Raw genomic sequence first — 17442 nt, forward strand, 5'->3', positions numbered from 1 at the left:
TTAGGTTTAATTACAAAATTTTAAACTACTGCAGAAAACATATTTGATGTACTTGCTCGGTACACCATTTGCACTTTACATCATTTATGTGTTCCCTAATAGTTCTTTTTAAAAAAGACTTAGAGTCAATACCAAAATTTCTTTATGCACAGAAGAACTTAAAAGAAGACTACAAATTGAAGGGACACTACCTGTTCCAGAGTATTTAAAGTTTATTCAAGTATCAGTATCCTTTGGTGGATCAACATGATCCAAACATTAACAGAAATACTTTGCAACCAAGCTGCAATACTGTGCAGTGCTCGGTAACCAGCTGCTGATAGGGGAGCTGCTTCTTCCTCGTCCCAACTTGAAAAGTTAATTATCCAGGGCTGGAGGCCAGTCAACATCAACAGACTAGAAGAGCAGGGGGGAAAAAAAAAGGCAAAAATCAACAGACTTGATATTTTACATGTACAAAGAGAGCTGGTATTAGAACTCTGTCCTTGTCAGGCATAGGCTAAGAGTGGAAAGAATAAACGACACAAAAATAAAAGACATAGGACAAGACAAGCAGGACACAGTGGCATGAAACAGCCACCTGGTCCTAGCGGCTCCACGTATGTCTGGGGAGAGGTCTCTGGGAGCTGGGCTTGCTGTATAAAACAGAGCCACAACTCCTTGTACTGTGACTTGTCAGCAGCATTTGATGTTGGGCCACATTTACAGAACGTCCAGAACTGTCAACTAAAAGCATGAACCATCTCCATCTTCTACCCATCCTGCAGGTGGGCCAATTCAATGTGAAAAAAAAACACCTGTTGATTGTTGCCACAGAAATATTCAGATATTGGGCAATGCAGACAAGGCTCAAGTAGAAAAAACCATGACCTGTCCTCAAATTCTGCCTCCTGAGCGTGGCAAACTAGACTAAAAGAATAAGCTGTCAAGCATTATGCACAAGAGTTATCTAAGCAACATCAAGAGCAGTCATCCTGAGTGTTAGTCAAAAGGACAAAGCATGCCTGACACCTTATTGGAAGCAAACGTTGTAATTACTACAACTTGGATTACTGTCTTGCCCACCTCCCTGGGGCCACGTCTCTGGTTCCCCTGGGGCATGCCCTCGTTGCTTGCCCTCTCCCACAGGCAGCACGCCCTGCCTGCTGGAGGATCCCCACCTGCCATCGCAACGCCGGGATCGCACCACAGCGCCTTCAATGCCTTGGCTTCAAGACTGCTGACATTAATCATGCCTGCTCCTTGCATCATCTACAACTTCATCAAAGGATTAGGCTCTTAGGCTGAGCTCAAATGCATGACTAGCAAGATGACTAATTATTTTTAAGTCCCAACACATCTTTCAGAGTTACATCCAGAAACTGTGATGACACTGATCCAGCTGAGAGCGAAGCATATCAGCCTGAGCTCAGAGCCAGGTGTTCCTGTGTTCAGAAGTTAACTGAAGTACAGTCTGCAAGCTCTCTTTCTGGAGTATCCTACAAAAATTATGCAAAAAAGCAGCAAGGCTGTTCTCCAAAATGTAGCAGTTCCCCAGAAATACTTGAGAACAAGCATGCTGATGATTGGCTACTTGAGATGAAACCCCATGTTCTAAATAAACTGTGCCAAAACACCAGGTTAAATATTAAATTCATATCTTTACATACATTCTTTTAACCAAAACAAATTTTGTTTTTCATCTGACTCCAGCAAGTGAACAGATAAAATTTCTTACTGTGTTTGAACCTGCACTGAAAGAGGAAGTCAAGCTCCTCCTATTTTTCACCAAACCCAGTTTTGAGAAGAGATTATGTGGTAGATGTAACATTGCTAAGCTCTATTCCAGTGGGTGCCAATAATTGTCACCATTTCATTTTATGTTCTCCCATCTGTCCCAGAGAAAAATGTGGCAGCATGGTACAAACCATAGTTTTTGCATTAACATCCATTTTTCTATTTACTGTGGTAAGAAGTGTTAATTGCGTTAGAGCAATTCCACTGAAACCATCTCACAAATGCAACGATGTTACTAATTTCCCAGAAAGATAAATAGCAAACAACTTACTTCTACATCCAACTCCAGAATATCAGCGGTTCTATTCAGAAGGGAGCCAATATTGGGCTTTGTTCTTCCAAAGTCGCCGTGCACAAACTCTTTTATGTAGCTAGAAATAGTGGCTAAGGAAAGGTGTATTTAACCACAAAGAAATCAAAAGGAAATTAAAAGAGTATGGTAAAAACACTCAAAGCAAAAAAGTGTCTTTTCTATTTCTAAGCCAATTTGCAGTGGACATCCTGTTAAGCCTGTACCCACCTCTGAAAGACTTCCCAACTCTTGGCTTCTGACTAGAATGCCAAAAACTGCACTATCAAACTGTATGTTCTGTTTTATTCCAAAGTCACTGTTGACTTTATGGCAAGATTGGTAACTTGTAGTCCACTAAATATTGCGGAAAAGCTTATTTTCTAAGGTGAAAAGTTTTCAGTGTAATTAGAAGTGTCTCTTTAACCAGTTCCTTTTTAAAGTTACCATTCATCTGAGAACTATCACAGTGGTCATCACAGAAATGCAGACACACAGGAGCAGCATTTTTGAATGAAAGCCTGAATGTGAAATTCTGACAAAAAAGCAAACATTATGCAGCAACATATGACTGCTGAAGAGCAAGGATTTAGAAACACCGCAGGCATAAAAGGGGGAAACTTCCCATTACCCAAATTACTCTGATCAGCAACCTGCTTTGTAAATGCATCTAAGGATACGTTCCTGCTTGAGTCTTCAGATGCAGGCGAAAATGATGCTCGTCTATGTACTCCGACTTCATGGTGTGAATGATCCGACATCTTACAGCTAGAGGCCTTCTGTGAAGAACGCGCAGAGGTGTCTTCTGGTCAAGTTTCAATTCCTGTTACAAGAGGTAACAAAATAAATGAGGAAGGAAATGTGCAACACACTGCACAGATTGTAAGAGTCATATGTACTGTAAACCAATCACATCTTTTTTTTTGTACTGTATGATGGTATCCAAGTCATCATGAGGCAAAACTAATTTTTTCTGTGTTTAGGAAAGGAAACAAAGACAGCCATCTCAAAGGCTAAATGAGAAGGCCTCATATGAACACAAACTAATGGAATCACAAATACAGAGGAATAACCTTGAAATCTCCATAGTCCTTTGCTGGAATGACTCCAGGATTTAGAAGCTCACTGAGAGCCTCAGGGCAATCAAAGAAATAAAAAAAATCCCACCCACAAAGTGCTTTGTCTAAACTCCAGCCAACACCCTAGAATTAAAAGTGAGGAAAAAAAATCCCAAAATGAGATTAGATCTCATAACAGTCTTTTAAGAAGTTAATTCCCCACCCCCTTTCCCAAATGAGATGCGGCGGTTTGAAAGGCAACTCTTCAGGAAGTAAGTGGCCATGCTAAAACCCAGCCTCACAACACTTGTCTCTCTGAAGGGTAATGGCTCCAGCCCTTGCTTTGAGAATAGCTTCATGGCCAAGGTCTCTAAGAAACAGTACCACACAAAAAAACCTGAACACAGTTCTCCATCAGCAGCATCTTCCTGACCAACATTTAGAGAAAGTTCTCATTAACACAGCATGCTTGTTTTGTCAAGCACTTCATAAGGCCTCTTTGCATTATTTTCCATTGACATTTCAAACCCCTGAAGATGTGGAAGAACGAGTTTAGAGCTTGCCAAACAAAAGACACTATCTAAGGTAAAGAAAAGGGTGCAGGTGCCAGATTTCCTCCTCTCCCATTCCCTACTTTTTATTATTTGGTTTACTAGCAGGTTGGCATCATACAATAATTTGTTGACTTGGCTAAGAGCCAGCCAGCTATATTGCTAGCATGACAGTGGTGATGCAAGGAAGGGAAGGAAGGGAGGTATGGAACTCCCTGCAGCAAGAGGAACCTCTATGAGAAAAAATTCAAACCTCAGAAAAAAAGAGTCCATGGCTGTACGTATATAAACTGCCCCTAGGACACCAGCACAATATAAATTAGCAGAAAGAGAGATAGATACCTTGATATCATCTAGAAATGCAATATCTTCTTTCTGTATTGTTTTGTCTGTCCATATTAAGGCACTATAGGTCTTCGTCTTTTCCTCTTCACCTTCCTTCATACGACCAATTGCCTCTCTAAATAAAATAAATTAATTACTCACATAACATAAGCATAATTATATAATGCTGTGAGCCAGAATGCTTCAAAAGCCCCAAAGCATGGCTTTGAAATCCTGATGAGAAATACTGACCTGGTGACAAGCTGTAAATCTCGAACCTGTATTTTGTCTGAAGAGTTATTAATTGTCTGTGATATTTAAAAAAGAATCCGTTAGCAAAACTGCTCACTTAGACAAGAAACACATGTTTTATGAGTTCCATGAGCTGCAAATGATTTACCTGCTGAAGTTCCTTCATTTCCTCAGCAGTAAAACGTATTCTACGAGGATTCACAAGCTCAATTGCAAAGGGCCTTCCTGGCAACATGCACAGTCATAAAACATAAAAACATGTTGTTCTAAATTAACGTTTGAATTTATGCAGTAAGGTTGGAAGGTGTGAAGATTGTCTGCTGTTATGCAAACAGGGACAGGACTTGCGGGTTTAGGGATGTGGCATCAGATGGAAGGAAAGAAACAAGGGACTTTTTTTGGCTACTAAACCCCAGTATCAGCAATAAGTGCAAATTACAACTTCCCAGAAGACATCTTGTACAAGTCTGTGCTAATTAAAAAATAAAATAAGAAAAAAAAGTTAATTAGCTTATTTTCTGTCACCTACAGCAATGCCCAGGTGCAAGAATGCATGATGTTAAATCCCACTCCCTCAGCTAAACATCTGTTGCAATAGCTGCACTTTCTGTGCTCAGGGCCGGGGATGATCCCCAGCATAGGCACTGCCAAGAACTACATCACAAATCAGACAGCAACTGGAAGATACCAGTGTTCATTTTTACTTTTTCTTTCCCCTCCTGCTTTGGCTATAGTAGCTTCAGCATACTGGGAAGCAATTGATCTTTTTATATAAGACCCAAGTTCAAAAAGAAGATAAAGCTTCCCTGTTCCCAAGGAACCGTGAAGCAAAGTAGAAGGACCCAATAGAAAACAGGACAGGAACCAGTGACTAAATGGCTTAAGAAAAGGAAGTGGATTTTTAAAAATGCAGTTCCATGCATCTGGGCAGCCATGGACACTGAAAAGGGGCTCCTCTTTCAGCTGGTTTTATGAAACTGTTTGATCTTTGGGAGTAAATATATAAATATCACCAAAATGTTTTTAAGAGAAAACTTCCAAGCACGCCCAATCACACACTGATGCATTTAGCATTCAGCAAGATCTACTAGGGGAGCTTCAGACACACATTTTGTTTATGCTTCACAAGGGATGTTTCCAAGCCTTACCATTGCCTAGTGTTCTTACATCCACATCTTCTCTTCCAGAGGAAGAAAAATTAAAGCCTGTAACAGATTTGAACAAGGGAGGTGAGATTTTATTTTACATTTTTTAATACTCTACAGCTTTTAGCAGTTGAACCATTTTCTTTCTAAACTTACTTGCAAATATACTTCGAATGGCAATCTTTATAAAATGAAGCCTGTGCTACATTTAAACAAATCTGGGATAGTTACTGTTTCTTCGATCAAGTTCACGAGTTTTTTAAAAGAGCACTTTTAGTTCTTTGGCCTGAATGAAACTGCTATAGCCCTGAAAACATTAAAAAAAAAATAAAAATAGTAGTACTCTCCTGAAGGAATTCCGCTTATTCATGTTGTTCATTTCTTAACCAGCTAATTCAACTCTATGAATAAAATCAAAGTGAGCTGTCTTCCTCCAAAACACAACTTTTTATCCTAAATACACCCAATGGTTTCCACACATTTCAGAGAAATTCTTGCTGGTCACACAGGACAAAAGAGGAAGAAAATTTGAGTCAAAACTGAAAAGTAACCTCTGTGTATTTGTTGGCTTGTGTTTTTTTTTTTTTCATTTTTCAGCTACAAAAACATACTACTGGGTATTTAGTTTTCTTCATCATACCCCTTCAGTCTTTAAGCTGTGCCTGAAGGAGGAACGGGATCACCTCCCTTGACCTATTAGCAATGGTCTTTCTATTAGTTTAATATCTCTTCTCAACATTACTGCACAGGCACTTCTGGTAGCTTTATTCTGTAGGCTGAAATAAGGGGTTACATAATTCCTGTCCTAAAGATATGGTTTGAGGATTTTTCTGGTATTCAGACTAACATATCCACTGGCAGAAGGGAGGAGATGAGGGGAAAGTAGCTGCTTTTTTCCAAACTAATATTTAATGAGATCTTTCCTTGGGCCTTCTACATCTCTAGTTCCATGCCCTGTAGATGACAAATGATTATGTATGCTTATTTCATCTGGATAATCCCTGGAGAAGCATTTAGCTTGTGGAACTCCATGCACTGAAGAAAATAAATTACTCAAGGTCAGAAACACAAAGGTGTTGAAGGCTTGGCAGATACTACGAAATGCTGACACCAAAACCCTTCTTGTTGTAAGTTGTTTTATGAACGACCAACTGTTAAGAAGTATAACTAGGCAAAAATACTACCACATAAAACCATAATATTTGCATAATCAGATCAGTTCAGGAGGTATTTTAGAAGGATAAAAGATACTGCATAAAACAAACCAGTCACCTAATTACTCGCAGAATATAACTAAAAAAAAGTTTACAAGCTTTGACTCGGAAGGGTAAGAAAGGGATAAAGAAGCATAATGTTTTCCATTACACTCTGTATTAACTGAGTAGCTACTACGAAACAATATTCTAGTAATGATGAAAAATAAATATGGTAAAAGATCTCCTAGATACTTACTATCTGCTTTGAATTCTGCCATTAGATGCTCTGAAATCAGTTCTTCCACTGAAGATTCCAGCTTCCGTTCCCCATCAATAATCCAGGGAGTCTGAGGTAAATTCCTTGAGTATTTATTGTACCTTCCTGTAAAAAACAACTATGTCACCTGTAATAATCCTAAAGCAATGGACAAAAGCTCCATTACTTCACAGCACAACATGCTGCACTTTCATCAAAGCCTGGTAAAAAAAGATTTACAGGCTTAAACTTGTTTTATGGTGAAAGCATTACAGCTGCAGTAGGAAATACACCCTGCTGCACCTACGAGTTTCAGTATCTGAGATGACCAGCTTAAAGGCAGGCTTGGAGAGCCTGTTGTCTCACTCATACCTGCAGGCATTACCATAGAAACAAAACTGCATATAGCCTGACACACCTAGGAATGAAAACCCAGGGGTTCAAGTGCGTAGTCTGAGTCAACTTAATTTCAAGTGGAAATTTATTTATTTATTTTAAAATCAGACTATAGTCTTTAACCAGCCTCACTAGTGCTATACATATGCCTGCCCAACGATGTATAGATGTCCCAAGTGAAGATGTTTCCACACCCCTTGGCTCAAGTAGTTCAGGTTTCGATCCAAGTTCTGCCACTGTCTGAAATTTAACATAATAAACCCAAAGTAAAATGTTTTGGCTCATTACAGGGAAAATCATGCCAGCAAAAAGTCTCAGTAATAAACTAGTACAAATTTCAAGAACCTTGAAAAGTTGCCATGTGAAGAGATTGCCATCCTCTGACTGATTGCAGTCACAGTCTCGTGACATGTCACACTAGCATGCGTCCCCCATGACACTACTGCTACGACCAAAGAACAATTCTGACCTGGATGACCAAGATGAGCTTCCTTATTGACAGGTTTTATAAGAAGTGAAAATATGCACAAACCAAGGAACTCATTAATAAAGAACGAGTAACTCCCCTGCACAAACAAGTTTCAATCTGAAACCGTGCATATAGACAATAAAAAAGGAGTTCAAAGGAGCTATGCACATTATACTGTGCCTCTCTCATCTCCGACTTTTTTTTGTTTTCAGTATCATATTTTCCTATTTCCAACAATGTTTCCTTCTTGCACCAAATTTGATCTGCAGAAAAACCCACACAAACAAGTGGGGGAACTGACTAATACTGTTTCACCCAGGCAAATAATGAAAGGACTATGACTAATCATTCAGAAGTCAGCTTCACACTGCTAAATTCTCTGTCCATAAAATGGAAAAAGGAAATTTTTTTTTTCCTCTCGACTCTCCATTCTAAAAATTGTAGCTTTTGATCTGAACAAAAGTGGGGTAAAAAAACCCAACAAAACAAACAGGTGTTTCTTGGTTTGACAGCTTCTCCTGAACGTTTAAAATAAAATCAGGGAGGAAGTGCTCAGTGAACATCAAAGATACAATAAAGAGGGCAATATCACCTCTAAAACTGTGCTTACAAGTTAAGATCCCATTTCATTTAAACTGCTGTAATAACAAAATAACTGCACTCTACTCAAATTCTTTTACTCTGCATTTAATTATTCAAAAACTAAAGACAACATCCTGCTTGGGATTTTTTTGGTTTTGGCTGTAATAAATTATGACCTATAAATTGCAAAACCAGTATTAAACCACATGTAGAAAGCTAATCCTCTCTCTCTTTTTCTATACCTATGAATTGTGATAAAGCCATCCAACAAAACAACTTAAAATAAAACACTGTATATGGAAAAGGCTGAAAGACACTGGAAATCTCTGATTCAAGACAACATCCATCTAACTGTCTAATCAGCAATCAAAAATAAAAAACTGGTATGTACAGAACACCAACTACCTTGCCATAAGAACATTCACTTCCGCATTTTTTATTTTCATTTTCTGTTTTCCTTTATTCAGGATTTATACCATCCTTTTAAACTTCATATCCTGGATTAAATTTGTAGTTTTGGTTGTTTTTTTGGTAAATCATATGTTTTCCTACATTTAAATAAGTGGTTGCTTATACACAGGACTGGGGGAAGGGCAAATCCCCTTGCAGGCAGGCGATAAAAAAGTTGAATCATCGCAGCTCCGGGATGCCAAGCATTGTTGCCTTGCCCGTCTCACTCGTTATTTCGGATGCTATCTTGGTTTGGAAGGGGAAACTGGAAAGAGCTAAGCTTTCAAAAATTTATCCTTTATTAATTACATTAAGATTGGCAGTTTTGGATGGAGTCATGCACTGACAAAACCAGATGGTGAAAACCTCTGGAACCAAATCAAAATCCAAGGAAGAAAACAGCACTGCCAGGGGTTTATTTAGTGCAGAAGTGCCTTTCCCAAACCATGTGCTTATCATGAGGGGACATGATATAACTGCAGCATTTGCAGAGATAAAGTTTTTTCAAAGGAGAGAGCAAGCTTTGGCAACAGGGCAAAATTCTTTGTTTCACCAAATGCTTCTGGATAAGCCCCCTTAATGAGCCGGGGCACAAAGTTGTTTTAAATCTTCATCACCCTATGCTGTCTCCAGAATAGAGAATTCTTCCATCTCTCAAAGCAAAACAACAGCAAGGAGAAACAGGATCTTCCAAAATATCCAGAAGGGAGGTGTGTATGCACACTGGAAGCAGCCAAAGTGACGTGCTCCCCTCCTGCAGCTTCCACCATGGGAACCCTCCCTTGCCAGACACAGCTGCCTGCAGATCCTACTCCTCTTCACCCACATTCCACCACACAAGTCTCCAAGTTTAAATTCACATTGTAAAAGTAGGCAAATAGTTTTGATTTTAGCATGCTGATCTGTAATTTCTAACTTTTGACAAAATCATGTCTTCAGCAAAGGCAAGTTTAATTCCTTTCCCTCTTCAAACAAAGTCCACTCTTGGATAGAGCTAGATTTTTTTTTCTTTGCTCCTTATACTTAATTACAGGAATCAATAAATAGCAAGAATCTTCTCAGTCTTGCAGCAGTATTAAAAAATTACATTTAAGACAACACAGCAGCAACTAAATGGGTCATTTTACCTGCCACAAAAACTGCACCATTATTACACTGAATATCCAGAGCAATACAGAGGTCCTTCGGTGAACTTGGGGGACATGGAAAATGCCTGCATAAAAAGAGATTTAAAAATACTAGTAAAGCCAGAACGTAATGGAGCATCAACTTAGCAATGATGGCATGAAAGGTGATGACTTCACTTACACAAAGCACAGCTACAGTATAAACTGAGTAATCACATTAATAAGCTGGAACACCAAGAAATGGATAATCATGAAGCAAATTAAAGACACCCCTATCAATCTGTCATCAAACATTATCAAAGTGTGCTAATACACTCCTAAGTGTGCTAGTAAGATGTACCACACTATAGCTATAATGAAACTAGATACTCCATGAAAACTGTCTTCAGAATCTATTACTAAATTTTTGCTAGGATTCAAAGAAAAGAGCTGTGAAGACTTAGTGCAGAGAAAGTGTCTATCAGTGTCTTCCCCCTGCTTGTGATTTCTATCATATTACAGCACTTAGTGTTTTCTTAAAACTTAAGACTCCTACCATTTTAGAAAGATAGGAAAAATTATTTCTTGTAAACAGGTTTGCCTTACAGACTCTAAGGTTCAAAACACAGAAGTTCCATGATTTCTAAATCTCCTCTGTGTCTTTGGGGATGTACATAAATATTTTTTAATGTAAATGACTGGCAATATGACAACAAACTGTTTTCACTTCTGACTGCTCTCAATCCCATGCCAGCCCAGAGGTCTGCAGTGACAAACTGCTAAAAGCACAGAGCAGAACTGCAGCTCTTTTGTCCATGATTTCTCCACTGTGCAGCTCCTGAGGTGATCAACCTCACGAAGCACTCTTACTAATGTGAAAAAGACCATCATTTGTGTCATGTTCAGTTTTCCATCCTCTGTGGCTTAATTCAAGCATTTTAAGATTACTCCTTAAATAACAGATCTGTAATGACATTTTATGACCAAAAGAACTGAAAACACAAAACATTTTAAGCAATAAACTAGCAGAATTTAAACCACCGATACTTACCCACCTAATATTTTCCTCTCCATCCTAATTCTATACAGAAGCACGATACTAAGAACTAGTTTCAGTGTGTACTTACTTGAGAAAATCCTCTTCTCTGATCTTCTCTAGGGCTTTTATAACTGCCATTCTAGTAAAAACAGACTGCACAGTAAAATAAAAAAATTAGTCAAGAAGCTAAGAGGATATGCCTAATAAGAAAAAGAATCTTAAAATATTTACACCATACACTTCTCCCAATATAGTTTTTTCACTTGTATTTTGTGTTTTCTTATACCAAAAAGCAACTCTGTATCAGCCAGAACCCACTGTGATCTGAACACCAACTTCAATAGGGCAGCAAAGAGCAACAAGTAATTTTGCTAAAATCTATTAAAGTAACTCCACAACACGAAAGCAATACAACTAATACAGCTAACAGATCAGAACATAACAGTTCTTTAGTTGTAGAACTAGGATTTGCCCTTTTGTTTCTAGAAGACAGGTACCAACAACAGTATGTGTTTCCTCACTCTGTTTTTACACAGAAAAAAATAACAAGTGCCACTGACTTGCAGCAGGACTAAAGTTACTGTCACACTTCCAAATAAACCTACTCCAGCTCCTTAGAATATTCAATTGCTAACCCTGCCCTTTGGTTAGCTGAAAGAAATGCTAAGAATACCTTTGGAAATTACCTTATTTCAGTTGATACACAAAAGCATGCAAAACTAAGAACAAAAAAAAATAGTGCTTGGGAGCTCAGGTCCACATTTGCAAAAGAGATTAAAAACAGAACCCTAAATCCATGAGCAGAAATCAAAATCAGGTTCCTCATTTTCAAGAGTTAAGTATACCCAAGCCCCACTTTCATCCCAGTGACAGTAGGTAGGTAACTCTTCTGAAAATATTACCGTTGAGGAGATACCTGTTTAGAATGTTCAAAAGTTCATTCATACTCAGACGTGTGGGCTCTGAATGGTTGGGCTTGGCAGTTCCCCACCTGTAGAAGGCAAGCCTCTTGGGCTGCATCAATTCAGAAGGGCAAAGTGATAATAAAAGCTGCAAGCCCCCCCAGATACCGGCTCGCGACAATGTTACAATAGTGGCAGGAGACATGACTACCATCCTCTATGCTTAGCCAGGTACTGCGGCTGATAACTCAAGTGAGGCTAAGGCAGAAAATGCAGAATTTAGGTTCCTAGAACAGGCAAAACAAGTGTTGTAACAGGTGAGGTGAATTCTACTTCAGGAAGACTGAGGACAGTAGGTGTCTAAATGAACCTTCTAATCAAAGCCTGGTCAGCTATGAGATCAAGCCATATTGCCTAGGGTTTTATCCAGTCAGGTCCTGAAATTCTCGAAGGATGGAACCTGCACACCCTCTTTGCTTAGCCTGCTCCACTGTCTGACTGGTCCTCATGGTAAAAAGATTTTCTTGTATCTACTCTGAAGCTCTCAATTCAACTTATATCTGCTGTCTCTCATCCTTCCACCACACACCACAATGAACAGCCTGGCTCCCTGTTCTCAGTGACCTCTCTGTTGATACTAAGCAGAGATTCAGTTGGGTCCTTCACAAAGACTTCTCTTCTCCAGGCTGAAAAGCCCAGGTTACTCAGCCTCTCCTCCTAGGGCATGTGCTCCAGCCCCCTGACTGTCCTGGTGGCAGTCTGCTGAACTTCCTATTTAATGATGTCTTTTTTGCAAACTGGATTGGGGTTTTGGAAAAAAAACAGTGAAAAATACCAGGTCACTGTTTGGGACAATTTGCTCTAACACAGAGTTCCTGGACGCCCTCAGGAAAGTTGTACATCCTCCTTCTGAGCATAAACTAGAGAGAATACCACTTCCCTTCCTCATAGAACAGATGAGCTGGAAAACCCTTAAACTAGCAGCAAGTTTAAATATCTACAGTAGGTAAGTATCTACAGCAGATGACTCAGAATTTTCACTCAGAACCCAGTTTTTATACCACTTCTCTGATTGACACAGCCTTTGGAGCTAGCTTCAAGCACAGCTGCTTTGTAAGGATGAACCTCTGATTGCTCTTCAAAACCAGTATTTTTTCCTTTAGATTCCCCTACATCTTGTTGCCTCTGTGGTTTTAGCAACCAGGCCCTTCCGGTTTAACTCCATATGGTGAATTTCCCTCTTTTAAAGGAAAGCAATGCAGCAAGCAGTGAGTTATTAAAATAGAAACCTTCTAAAAAAAGACTTGCATTTATTGGTCAGGTGGAGTGGAGTAGGCAGAATTCCTGGGTGAGCCAACAGTAAACTCTTCATCAGAAAGAATAAAAGGCCTTGCATAGGTTTCTGATAGAGGTTACTCATTCTCCTTCTGATCACACCCACTGTGTCCTACTTGTATCAGTTTCTCTCCAACTGTTTTTTTTTTATTCTTACATGTCCTCTTTTCCATCAATGATTGCGTGTGTGCTCAGGGCCTGCAACAAGTGGCAAAGTCCCTTTTCTTTCCTGCTCTGCTCCAGAGGTAGACAGGATAAAACCATCCTGCGTGCATTGTGTCTTTCATTCAGATCAGAGGAGATGAAAAATGCAGCGAGAACTTTCTCTTTTGGCTGCAGAGCCTCATCTTCACAATGTGACTTATCTGAACTGTTTCGCCCACAGAGAGCTCAAGGATAATCTTTTATGCTACTTTTAATGCATGACAATCAAATTCCTAGAGCTTAAGGGAGGTATTGACAGACAACATTCCTAAAAATTATGGCCTTCAGGCAGTCTGGAAAAAGAGTGGCCTGAAGAAAAGCTCTAAGTGGTTAGTTTTCCTAAGCACAGAAATGTTAATTGAATAAACGAGGTAACTTTATTTTCAAACAACTGAAAACTGGAGAGATTTTTGACAAAGGAAAACCAACTTGAAATAGTGATGAAATACCCAGAAAAATTCTTCATTGTAGCTATAGTTGTGAAATTCTGAAAAAAAATGCTACCATTTGAGATCCTACCTGTTTGTTCTTCGCTGGTTTGAAACAGTCTGGACAGGCTGTGGCTCTAAATACAGAAATGAAAATTAGCTGCTACTATTACAGGAAAAGAAACAAATAAACAAACATCACAGACTGAATTTAACAACATGACAGTTCAACAGTAAAGCACATACATATGCCCAGTATCTCTTGCCCACAGCTGAGCACAGAGAAGGTTTGAAAATTAACTGTATCCTAACCCACAACTGGTGGAAGGTGTGTGTTGCTTGACTTAAAGAGAAATCATGGACAAGTCTGTATAAGCCTTTTTTGCTCTGACCAACGCAAATGTGTCTCAGTGTTGAGATAGGATGAAAATGCACGAGAAGTTTAGCTTTCTAGTCTTTCCAATCCTTCTCAATAAAGGTAATGATTAATGTGTAAGTTCTGTGCAATATTTGGTGACATCTTGATATCACAACTTGCTGTTCTTAGACAATGCACACTACAAACTAGATTCAAATTGCTGCTTCTGGATAGGAAAAATCAATTTACTAGAGAAAAAGCAACCCAGGTGTTTGATACCATTTATGCTTTGCCTCTTCAAAAGGAAACTATTGGTTGTTTCATGAAAGTGAAAGCCAAGTCAGTGAAACACTTTTTCTGAGTACTGTAGAGGAAGTTGCTGTTCCTATTAGTGGATTTCTATGTATGCAGTCAGAGGTGATTCCTAGCCTGTAACACAATTTATCATTTCATGCTGGTGCTTTTCAACACGTCTATAACGACTTCAGACTACAAGGAAGCAGGTCTGACCTCTTGCTTTTTCTGCACAAGCAACTTGCCTGGCCACTTTGTGATATAAAGCATCAAAACTTCCCTCTTCCAGAATTTAACTACCTTATTTCTAAACATAAATCTCCATATATAAACTAACAAGAGCCAATTCAATCCTGTGTCAAATCAAGGGTCATTTTAGCACACCTGCCCAGACATAACTGTGTAAGAACAGCTTGAGAGATAAGAAACTGCAGATGCCATACCCAAAAGTATAACTGGAGGAGTTGACACAAGGTCCTACTTCGCTTCCTTAAGATGTCATTACTAATGCTGTGACAATCATCAAATTTACCATATTTACATAAAAACCAAACCATTGCCCCAGAATATGCCCCCAGCCAGCCATTCACATGTGCAGAATGCCTTGATGTCTGAGAAACTGCTGTGTCACTTCAGAAAAATGTCTAAAACCTTAAGTGCTGTTTAAGTATGCTACAAAGAGAAGGCAAATGAAGGGATATTGTCAAATCACATGGAATAAACCTGAATAGTTGGAATGTGGAATGGAACTTCTTTACACTTTTCACCTCTATATTTATTCTGCTTGGAGCGCTGACATTGGCACCATAACATGCTTGGTATCAACATTTTTAAAAGGTCACAGAAAGGATGGAAGGATAAGCTGAAAGTAAGAGCTGCCAAGTTTCACAGGAAGGAAGAAAACTACAGGGAAAAATAACCCCCCAAGTAAAATTAAATAAATAAATATGCACAAAAGGTTGCAGGATCCAGAAACGTTTGTGTTTTTACAGGATTAGAGGTAACTTTATTTAGAATTATAGTTTTGACCTACTACTTTCTCACCCTTTTGACCAGTCTTGAAGAAGCTGGACAGGGAAGAAGTTCAGCAAAGACTAGTAATCAGTTCTTCCTAATACCAAGTATGTCACCAAGCATGCATAACCCCACCCCAAGATATAAGAAGGATGCAGTTCTTGAAAACAAGAAGGTGGCAGATTGGGCGTTCAAACAAAGTTCACAGATTGCCAGCAGGCATAAAAATCAGGGAAATATATAAAGGCTGCAAAGGAAATCTCTTGACTCAAGAGACGAAGTCACCATGCAACAGGGAAGTCAGAAATTCTACGCTGAGACACCTTCTAGGCTAAGATTTAACTTGCACTAGGAGCACAAGTGATGAAACTGGTCGAAACTTAAGCTTTACAGGAAGCATCAGCAAACAGGAAGAGTGAACCTACTTATCCAGAATATACTACTGCTAGATTTTGAGAAATCAGATTAAATTGTAGCTAAATTCACAGAAATATTTTGCTTCTTTGTGTACAAGACATGCCTTACTGAGCCAGGCCAAAAACTGTATGTAATGGCCAGGAAACTTCTGTTTGTTCCAATCAACCAGTTCAGTTGGATTAGCCTACTTGAAAGCCTTCTGCCCCATCCGTGACTCTAATAAGAGAAGTAAAACCAAGGAATGACCTCAAAAGATTCCCCCACCTGCAGATAGATGATTTTAATAGATTTTCAAAAATTATATGGCTATATTGAAGACGGTAATGACTTTGAAAAGGGCTGAAATTGAACAACTTACCTGAATGTTCTCCTTCCAGTACAAATAAACATTCTGGATTATTTTGTTTATTGGCTTTAAAGCACAGAATTAACCAGACAGAGGTGGCGTAACTTTAAGCTCTGCAACTCTCTCTGAATATGAGGAAGTATAGATGCAGGCCCCATTCTATTTTATAAACACTGCATATTCTCATCTGTAGCAAATCCAAACCAACAATGTTGCACAATGTTTAGATAAAGATCTTTCGTTATTTATATAAAAACTTACAGGAAATGGCACTCCTCCTCTGTTTCTGGGTGTGCAAAGACCACGCTAACTTCAAACAAACTCTAAATTAAAAAAAAAAAAAAAAGAAGAAAAAAAGAAGATAATACTTTGTTAAACAAACAGGCAGGATGTTCTCAAGCATTCTTACTGTAATATTAGGAACCCTGTAAAGAGGTAGACAAAAGAGAAAGTAACTCATTTATAATACAGATCATCTAAAGGTACTAAAACGTGTGCCATAATAGCATTCACATTTCTGAAGTAACCAAAGATGATCTGAGAGCACTTTAAAAATGTGAGTGACCTACACATCACAGACACCAGCCCCATGTTGCACAGGGGGAACTGAGACAGAGACAGCATATGCTCAAAGCCTATTATGGTCACTAAACTTCACAAGCCTCCTGGGAGAGCAGTGAAGAGCATGGAACAAAGATAAAAACCCTGTAGTAGTCACCACTGTAAAATTTGTCAGGGGCTTCGTTTGCAGAGACTGGATGGCCTTGGGGCAAAGAGAGGCAACATGTCCTAGTGGATTGACAGCTAGACCAGAAACTCTAGTGTAATCTCAATTCTACCCCCAATTCCCTCTTTGGCCTTGGGCAAACAACACTCATTACTTCTGTTATTCAGATACCAGAATACCTCAAGAGGGCTATTGAAAAGATTGGCTAATATTCAAGTGCTTTGCAGATAAAGAGCACTAGACAAGTAACTTTTATGTACAGTGATGTCTGGAGTGGCTCAGTGCCCAAGAGTTGTAGAGCTTTTGCTAACTTGGTACATCAGAAGTTTGTTTCTTCTTGGATCATCTTCAGAGTAACTAAGTGTTTCTTTCTTAGCTAAGACAAAAGGGATGCTCTCAATTAGCACTCCTGGGAAAAGATAATCTGTAATTATTATAGAAGCAGAAAAAAACAACATAAAACCTAAGTGGGTCTAGTCCTAGGGTCAGTCCTATGGCTGATGACAAAGAAAAACTGAAGTGTTTTAT

At 39.0% G+C, this 17442-nt stretch overlaps 1 protein-coding gene across 1 annotated transcript in view; it reads right to left on the reverse strand.

Moving 5' to 3' along the window:
* Nucleotides 1-357: 357 nt before the first annotated feature.
* Nucleotides 358-17442, reverse strand: part of PUS10 (pseudouridylate synthase 10) — a 30603-nt gene continuing 13518 nt past the window's right edge. The window contains exons 6-17 of the mRNA XM_010007053.1: nucleotides 16449-16510; nucleotides 13850-13895; nucleotides 10978-11042; nucleotides 9872-9957; nucleotides 6848-6973; nucleotides 5399-5455; nucleotides 4399-4475; nucleotides 4251-4306; nucleotides 4017-4134; nucleotides 2746-2888; nucleotides 2048-2147; nucleotides 358-396 (exon numbers count right to left, since the gene is read on the reverse strand). Coding sequence (XP_010005355.1) covers nucleotides 358-396; nucleotides 2048-2147; nucleotides 2746-2888; nucleotides 4017-4134; nucleotides 4251-4306; nucleotides 4399-4475; nucleotides 5399-5455; nucleotides 6848-6973; nucleotides 9872-9957; nucleotides 10978-11042; nucleotides 13850-13895; nucleotides 16449-16510 — 975 coding nt within the window. The remainder of the gene's footprint in view (nucleotides 397-2047; nucleotides 2148-2745; nucleotides 2889-4016; nucleotides 4135-4250; nucleotides 4307-4398; nucleotides 4476-5398; nucleotides 5456-6847; nucleotides 6974-9871; nucleotides 9958-10977; nucleotides 11043-13849; nucleotides 13896-16448; nucleotides 16511-17442) is intronic.

The sequence above is a fragment of the Chaetura pelagica genome, unplaced genomic scaffold (genome assembly GCF_000747805.2).
Source record: "Chaetura pelagica isolate M959 unplaced genomic scaffold, ChaPel_1.0 scaffold111, whole genome shotgun sequence".
Classification (NCBI taxonomy): domain Eukaryota; kingdom Metazoa; phylum Chordata; class Aves; order Apodiformes; family Apodidae; genus Chaetura; species Chaetura pelagica.